Source organism: Chrysochloris asiatica, unplaced genomic scaffold (genome assembly GCF_000296735.1).
Source record: "Chrysochloris asiatica unplaced genomic scaffold, ChrAsi1.0 scaffold00156, whole genome shotgun sequence".
NCBI lineage: Eukaryota > Metazoa > Chordata > Mammalia > Afrosoricida > Chrysochloridae > Chrysochloris > Chrysochloris asiatica.
In genome coordinates this window covers 7,931,971-7,941,033 of record NW_006408674.1, presented here as the reverse complement: position 1 = coordinate 7,941,033, position 9,063 = coordinate 7,931,971, and the positions used below count along the sequence as shown (strand labels likewise).

General features: G+C 46.7%; 1 protein-coding gene across 1 annotated transcript in view; it reads left to right on the top strand.

Moving 5' to 3' along the window:
- The first annotated feature begins 561 nt into the window (after positions 1-561).
- Positions 562-9,063, top strand: part of PDE8A (phosphodiesterase 8A) — a 194,044-nt gene continuing 185,542 nt past the window's right edge. Inside the window, exons 1-2 of the mRNA XM_006870955.1 lie at positions 562-777; positions 5,030-5,035. Of these exons, the coding sequence (XP_006871017.1) occupies positions 562-777; positions 5,030-5,035 (222 nt within the window). The remainder of the gene's footprint in view (positions 778-5,029; positions 5,036-9,063) is intronic.

The window sequence follows — 9,063 nt, the reverse complement described above, 5'->3', positions numbered from 1 at the left end:
GCTCAGCGGGTGGAGCGGCGTGGGTGTCCACAGCGAGGCGGAGCTCGGGCCAGAGAAGGCGGCGGCTGGAGAGCTGTAGGGCGGGAGCGGGGCTGAGATCGGGCTCGGCAGGGAGCTCACCTCCCCCGGGGGTCGTGCTGCCTCACAGCGAGGGCGGCGTCGCTTGCTCGCGCGGCGCGGACTTGCCGGCTCTGGGGTTGGGACAGTGCAAATCTCCTCCCCCGAATTTCCCCGGAAGCGCGGAGCAGCCGAGGCAGCGCGGCTATGTGAGGGAGGCGGCCGGCGGCTCCCGCCTCAGGAAGGGCATGTTCGGAGGGGCGGCCGAGGCGAGCCGACCGCCCCAGCGCCCCCTCCCCGCCGCCACCGCCGCCGCTGCGCCCGCACCGCGATAAAAGGGGCGGCCGCACTTCCTGACTCAAGACCCGCGCTCGCCACTGCCCGCCCGCCCTCCCGCCGAGGAGGCGATGACACGGCGCCCGCGGCGGCCCCGAGGCGCCGGGCGGGCCGTTTGCTGACCGGATCGCGGCTGCCCGCCAGCGTGTCCGTGGCGCCGCCGCCAGCATGGGCTGCGCCCCGAGCATCCACACTTCCGAAAACCGGACGGCGCAGGACGGCCGCAAGGAGGCCGAAGACGCGCCGGCACTCGCGGCGCCACCACCGCAGCCCAGCAGACACAAGGGGTCGCGCCCCCGACCCAGCCTGAAGTCTGCCCCCTCGACCCGAGTCTGCGTCGCTGCCCTCGCGGAGCCGGAGCCTCGCGGCAGCAGCGACAACAAAGTAAGAGGCACCCGGCCGGCGGGGGAGGGGGGGGAGGGTACACCCGTCGGGCGGCCACTTTCCACTAGGGTCCTCTGGGACCGCGATGCCGGGTCTCCCCACTCGGTATAACTTTGATTGATGCTAGACTCCCCTCCCTTCCCTGTTGTAGCAGCGTTCGGACCGGACCGGAGCTAATAGGGTTATGGTTTCATAGGGTTACGGTTAGGGCGCCCTCAGAGCCGCGGTGCCGGATCCTAGGACGTTATTAGACATCTCAAGCAGCTGGACTGGCTGGAACCAGTTCCCTCCCAAAGAGTGGTTGTTACGGACCAACCCCCCGGATATTCCGGCGCCCCTCGGAAACGTTAAAGCGCCGTGAACTTTGTTCTTTTGGCTCCCGTGATAGAAAGGAAAGGGCGGCTGACTTGCAAACTGGGGGCATTAGGCTCCGCCGTGGGCCACGCTGCTTGGTTTTCCTTCTCTCCGCTTTGCACATGCATTTGAAGTTTTCCATTTTCTTTGGGACTGTGGAAATGTAATCTGCAATGCCATCAGTTGTGCTTCATTGCCCGTGTATTTTGAGGTTCACATTAGCATAAACGTTATAGTCAGAGCACATGTAATTAGAAAGTACTATCAGCGACGTGATTTTTGAAGCATACAGCAGAACAAAGTTAATGTTTTATTCAACAATCTTAGCGGGGCATTTATGCCCTCCCTGTTTATTTTGTGTGTGTGTTTAATTGCGTGTCTTCTCCAGGGTGTATTGCCTTGTTACTTTTTTTTTTTTTTTTTCAGAGCTTTTGGGTTTAGTCTTGAAGATTTTCTAAAGGAAAGGCAATAAAAAGAAAAACAATGCACATAAAGGCCAGAGGGTAGCAACTTTTCAAAGTTCTTGGGCTTGAAAATTTAAATCTGGAATTCACGTGTAGTGTAGTTTTACATTTCTATTTAAACTAGCGTGCGGGGAGGATTCTTGTGTTCATAGCTGCAGATAGTTGAATATCTGAATATCATTCCTGTCATTTCGGTCTCTTTTTGAAAGAATCATTTGCAAAATTGGCCTTGACCCTCTTGTAAATGAGGACAGTTTAGTTTAAGGGATGTTGTCAGCAGTCTTCACAGTACCTTTTCTATATGAAATTGGAACGTCTTTTTCTATGTTGCGTAACACGGGAGAAGTGATTTACCCACCACCCCGGGGGCTACACAGTTCTCCTGAGTGAAAAATTCAACTTTGTTCTGATGAGTAGAAGTGGGATTTCTTCTCCTATAGAAGTCTGTGATGGTTTTAGATGATTAACTCAAGTGGCTCATAAGATCAGGGGAATGTTTATACATTAAACCTCCTAACTGACATTAAAAGGAAAATCATTACACAGTGTAGAAGATGAAAGTAGAAACTTTAAAAAATCATTACACAGTGTAGAAGATGAAAGTAGAAACTTTAACAGCTTTCACATTTTTGACCCAACCTAATGTTGGTTATTTTGCATTAACTATAACTAAACTTTTAGGGCACCAAAGTAGCCCTTTTAGAAAGAAAGTCATGTGTCAAAGCTGTCTTACTGGCTTTTGTGGAGGTGGTATTAAGTGCCGACAAGTGGGGCTACGAATCGGGCTGCAAACCTTAAGGTCAGCAGTTCCCAACTACCAGCTGTTCCACGGGAAAAAGATGAGGCTTTCTGCTCCCGTAAAGATTTACAGCCTCAGAATCCTTGTACACGGTCACTATGAGTTGGAACCGACTCCACGACACGTAACCACCACCAGTATGTTTTGACTCATAGCGGCCCTGTATAGGGTATCAGAAGTTTTAGCTCTTCAAGGGAGCAGAAAGTCTTATCATTCTCTCATGGAGTGGCTGGTGGGCTTGAACTGCTGACCTTGTGATTAGAAGTCTAGTGTGGTGTCCAAAAATTCCCCTGAATGACTCATCAGCATCTTGATGGCAGGTGCTTGCCCTTAGAGTATCTTTACTCCCCATATTCTTTCCCACTATCAGACCTTTGGTGGTAATGGTGGTTTATGTGCCGTGCAGTCGGTTCCGACTCAGAGCAACACTGTAGATTGCTGTGATTCCAACAGGTAACCTTTTGGTTAGAAGCTCAGTTCATGTGCCATGCTGCCAGAGCTCCTTACCGGACACTAGGGCCCAGGAAATGGACATTCATGATTACAGCGCCTAGTCCACTGGCATGCATCTACCCACCCGCTGCCATGAGGCCAGGAGTTCCAAGGCTGTAAATCTCTGTGGGAGCAAACTGCCTCATCCTTCTCCTGAGGAGCGACTGGTGGGTCTGAACTGCCAACTTTGCAGTTAGTAGTCCAGTGCTTATCCTTCAGCATCACTAAGACTCCTTGGCACGCCTATGGTGTTGTTGTTAAATGCCTCTGAGTTGGTTCCGACTTTTAGTGACCCTGTATAGAGTTTCTGAGGAATAGCTGGTGGGTTTGAACCACTGCCCTTGCAGTTAGCAGTCCAGTGTTTCCCCTGCAGGGCCAATAAGGCTCCTTGACATGCATATTGTTGTTTGTTGGTAAGTGCGGTTGAGTTGTTTCCAACTCGTAGCAACCCTGAATAGGGTTTCAGAGGAGTGACTGGTGGGTTTGAACCTCCAACCTTGCAGTTGGTAGTCCAGTGCATATTCTATAGTGTATATCAAGACATCATGCATATAGTTGTTAAGAGTTGGTTCCAAGTCACAGCGACCCTGTATAAAGTTCTGAGGAACAGCTGGGGTTTGAACTGCTAACCTTGTGGTTCACAGTACAGTGCTACACCAGGTGTCCATGCATACTGCTGTTGTTGTTGTTAAGTGCCCTTGAGTCAGTTCAGACTCGCAGACACCCTGTATAGAGGGTTTCCAAGGAACAGCTGCTGAGTTTGAACCGCCAACCTTGTTGTTCAGTGCTAAATAAATGTTTGTTGAGTTTATTTTTTGATTTTTAACTGAATGATGAAAGTTTTTCAGTCATTGGGATTTGTTTCCATAAAACCTCCAACATAGGCTTTCAAATATATGCTATTTCTAGAATAGTCAAAGTGTAACTAGTTAACAACAGCATAACCACAGAAATAATAGTACCATGTTTGGTATTTACTGTACGTGCTGAGAGGAGCCCTGGTAGCACAGTGGTTAAAACACTCAGCTGCTAACCTGAAGGTGGGCGGTTTGGACTCACCAGTTGCTGTTAGGAAGAAGGATGCAGCAGTGGACTTCCATAAAGACTTCTGAGCCTTGGAAGCTCTGTGAGGCTGCTCTGCTCTGCTCTGCTCTGCTGTGTAGAGTTGCTATGAATCAGAATTGACTGGAGGGCAGTGGGCTTGGTTTTGGGGTTTGTACATGTTCAAACCCACATGTACATTACAGATATAATTACACATGTTTGCAGTTAGGCCTATCAAGTAATTTTGTTGTTGTTAGTTGCCTTCAAGGCAATTCCGACTCACGATGACCCCATGTGTGTCAGAGATGTTGTTGGTAAGTGCCGCTGAGTCGGTTCTGACTCACTGACTCTGTATAGGGTTTCCTAGAGTGTCTGGTGGGTTTGAACTGTGGTTACCAGTCTAGTGCTTACCCTATAGCACCATACCAGGGTTTCTGTATCAGAGTAGAACTGCATTTTGCTCTTGAGTGCAATTTTTTTTCTTTCAAAAGTAATTTAAGATATTAAATATCCTTGGGAAAATTTAAAAGCACTTGAGAGAAGAGAATGAGAAACTTCTAGCATTTTGAAAGAATGAAATGCAGTTAGTTTGAGCTCTTTTATGTTAACATTTCAAGATCCAATTTTAGTTAAGTAAAAAGTATTTCTTATAACTATAGTAAGTCCTTGAATGAATTTCAACAAGAAACTTCAAAAAGAAATCCACCAGGGGAAAGTATTTATCGAGGATAGTTGAAAGATTGGTAAACAATTGCAGTCCAGATAATGAAGCGGTGTGTGCCCTGTACTATGTTCCTGTAGTGTGCGCCATCAAGCAAATTGTAGGTTGTTAGTATTAAATGAAAAAAAGGGTTTCATGGTCCAATGACTTCGGGAAATGCTGGTCTAAACTAAGTTCAACAAGTTTCTTTAATCCAGGACTTGTTGGAAAACTTGATTTCTAAAATACCACTGAATCTCCAAGAGGTTCTTGTAATGTGCAGCCTTCCCCAAATCTGTTTGATTATGGAGCACTTATATTGAGGTACATGTTAGGCCCCATGTTTAAGAAATGATCCTTATTCAAAGTACAAGAAATACACTTAACAATAAAACTCAGGTAGCTGTAATTTGCTTCTTAATGATTCCAAAGGTACTTTAAGATCTTGTAATACATCAGGCTGATTTGTCTTTATGAACTTATTTAAGTATTACTAAAAATATTCTGGCTGTTTATTCATTTCAGGAGTTATGGACTACTTGGTTACAGATAATGAATGCAGTGTTCAGTTTGAACACTTGCAGTTTTGTTTTGTTTTTCAGAAATGTTGCTTTAACTGCAGCATTTCAGTATTTTCTGGTTAGTCTCTGGGTTTACCCCATTTTCCCTTTCCTTAGCTCTGACTTGAGCTGTCCTTGAAAGATTTGAGTGTTGGGGAAGGAGTGTGAAAGGAGACAAGACTGCCCCCCTCCTTGCTGGTTTTCCAATAAATACCCATCTCCCTGGGGGGATGGATGCTACAACCCACCCCCACCCCCCATGTCTCACTAGTCAGCTCTGGGAGGGTGGTAGTCACTATGGGCTTGAGCACTCTGTGTTCCCCAGGCACCCAATGGGCCTTCCATTAAAGTTGGAGAATTGTGTGGACCAAGCCAAATTAATGGAAATCTCATCCATCCCTTACTAAGCAGAACGAGAAACCAGTTTTGACTAGAGAGGGAGGCTGTGGGATTTGCAGCTGGTCATTGCTCCTTCAGAACATTTGTACCCAGGGAATAATAGATTCCCGCCCTGCTGAGTAGAGTGCATTTCCCTATAAAGATTTTACAGATAAGCACAGCTGGGTGGGCACTACACACATGTGACAGAGTAAGGTTGTTGTTGGGAAGTGCCATCGAGTCGGTTCCGACTCATAGTGACCCTGTATAGGGTTTCTGAGATGTGGCTGGTGAGTTTGAACCGCCGACCTTGTGGTTTAAACCACACCAGGATTCAGATGGTAGGGGAGACACATGTGCACTTCTAACCCGGAGGTACCGCCTTCTGCACTTGGTGCTCAGAATCCACTTAGCCTTGGCTCTCCATTTTCTCTCTCTCCCTTTTTTCATCCGTTTTCTCTTTATTTTTTCGCCACATTCTCGTTCCTCTTCCATCTCACTTTTTCCTGCCAGCCCACTCTCCTCCACACAACTGGCCAAACTAGCTATCTTAGTCAACCAAAATTTAGTGGTTTCTTAGGGCTTCGTAGCTATGGAAGAAAATTGTTTGCCTGTTCTTAGTTTATAAGGTGGAGTAATTGAATTTCTTTAAATTTTCCTAAATTGAAGCAAAATCCTCTTTGTGTGGACCCTGTCCCTTTACTCCCTCCTTCCACTTATTCCCCACCCCACACCCCACCGGGGGGGGGGCTTGGTGTGATGCTGTAGAATAAGCACTGGACTGGTAACCGCAAGGTCGGCAGTTCAAGCCCACCAGCCATTCCTTGGAAACCCTATTCAAGATTGCTATGAGTCAGTTGTAACTGACTCAGCAGCACTTAGCAACAATAGGGGTCATTCAGGAGCCCTGGTTGTGTAGTGGGTTAAACATTGGGCTGCTATTTGAAAGGTCATTGGTTCAAACCCACCAACTGCTCTCAGAAGAAAGATCAAGCAGTCTGCTTGTGTAAAAACTTACAGCCTGAGAAACCCTAGAGAGCACTTCTCCTCTGTCACCAGGTCATTGAGACAGAATCAACTCAACAACAGTGTGCTTAGCGGAGGGCTCATTGGCCCTTGATAGATTACATGCAATTACTGGATGTTTCCCTTTGAAAGCATAGTGAAAAAGAGACCAAATTTCTTGCTCCTGTAATAAATGACTATGAGTTCTCAATCGTTGTGTTTTATGCCATTTAGTATATGGAATCGCATCATCTTGCCAGGCACAGTAATGGAGAGAATTCTTTTCTTTTTTTCCTGTATGTATGTAGGTATGTCAGTGATTAATGTTACGGCCATAACTTTTAAGTGTAGTCCTTCAGATTACATGTTACGAATGTCCCAACTTCACCAATTCAGGCCTGCTTCAGGCCAGCCTGGACTCTCCTTGCTGAAGTGAGGGTTATAATGGGGCCTGTGGTCCCTCCTGGCACAGAGCTTCCCTGTGAAGTGGTTTGTGACACTCGTTTTCCCCTGGATGGCTTGCCCATTTGGATCAGGTCTTCCTCTAAATAGGGGAAGGTTCGTGATGTGAGGCCACAGGGTGAGGCAGTCATCTCAGAATAACCTAAAATGCTCTAGAGGACAGAATGTTTTAAAAAGTTAAAGGTTAAAAAAAAAAAAAAACGAAAAAACAGGGAGAAGTCATTTCGGATATGAGTAAGTCCTGCTCCTCCAAGGTCACCAGCTTCGTCCTGCTATCTCAGTATGGTGAGGCAGGTAGGAGGTGATAAGGATAAGGCTCTGCGGTTTGAGTGGAGACCATTCACATTAACACCCACAACTTCTTAGAAGCCTCCTATGTTGTAGGCAGAGTGCTAGATACCCTTAGAAATGTCATCTCATTTAATCATCAATAACTCTGTGTGGGGGCTGGTATCATTTTCTTTTTACAGATAAGGCAGAAGTTAGAAGTGGATCCAAGGTCATGCAATTAAGTGGGGATTCAAACCCAAATCTTTTCGTTCCTACTGCTCTCCCTGAGTTGCTGAGGCCCTGTGCTCTGCTCACTTCATCTCCTTCCCCTCTCACTCTCCAGCCTGTTAACCATGTATGGGGCAGGTTGCTTGGATATAAAACTTTTTTTTTTTTAAACAGAGCAAATCATTAGCTTTATATTTAGTAAATCCTATTCTTAGTTTCGGAGTCCTGGTGTGGCGCTGTGGGTTAATGCGCCAGACTGCAAAGCCGTTTGAACTACAAGGCCGGCAGTTCAAGCTCACCAGCTGCTCCTCAGAAACCCTATACAGGGTCGCTATGGGTCAGAACCGACTTGACGGCATTTCACAACAACAACAACAACAACAACAACAACAACATTCTTAGTTTCAGTTCAATAGTTGCAGTCCCCTCTCTGTAACATCAGTTATTTCACTTCCTCCCTGGGATTCTTGTTTCCATTCCACCTTCTTTCCTGACCCTTCTGAATTTTGTCCTTAAGTAAAAGCTGCCCTTTTGATCTTGAATGGTTGACTGTTCTGTGGTGTGCATGTCTCACTAGTGTTGTCCCTCCATATCTATTGCTTGGCTAAAAATGAAGCCAGGGCGAGTTTAGTTTCAGACCCAGCGTCCTACTCTTGGGTTCCTCCAGTCTCTATCTGACCAGTAAGTCTGGTCTTTTTATAATTTGGAATTTTCTTCCACATTTTCTCCCGCTCTGTCCAGGACCTTCTAATGTGATCCCTTTCAGAGCATTTGGTAGTGGTAGGTAGGCATCATTTAGTTAGTTCTTCTGGTCTCAGAGTCATGGAGACTGATGTTGACATGTTCCATTAGTGCATTGGACTCATTATTTTCAAGGATTTTTGATTCTCATTGCTCCTGTTTCCCCCACACAGGGCGAGACTAACAGTTACACCTTGGATGGCCGCTCAAGGTCCCAGTCATTACTCACCAAAGTAGAACGTAGAGTATTGTCTTTGTGGGTTATGTTTTGCCAGTTGACCATGGGGTCCCCTAAGACTATGGTCCTGATCCCCAGGCCCAACAATTCATTCCCTTAAGGTGTTTAGTAATGTCTAAGAAGTTTTTATAATCTTACCCCTGGTCCTGATGTGGTGCTGTAGAATAAGCACTAGACTTCAAGGGCAGTTTGAACTGCAGGGTTGGTGGTTCAAATGCACCAGCTACTCCTCGGACACTCTATACAGGGTCGCTATGAGTCAGAACCAACTTGATGGCGCTTCAACAACAACATGTTCCACCACATTCATAGATGTGTTTACAGCAAAGGTACAAATACCCTCTGTCAAACCTACCTATAGCTGTGGCTGTACTCTCCCTCCCCCTCCCATACTCGTTCAGCCTGTGTGTCTTTCCCCATGTCTATCCGTTGTAGTGTTATCAAGTCTGTTCTGACTCAGAGTGACCCTGTATAGGGTTTCCGAGGCTGTGAATGCTTGCAGGAGCAGAAAGCCTCATGTTTCTCCCAAGGAGCAGCTGGTGGGCTTGAAC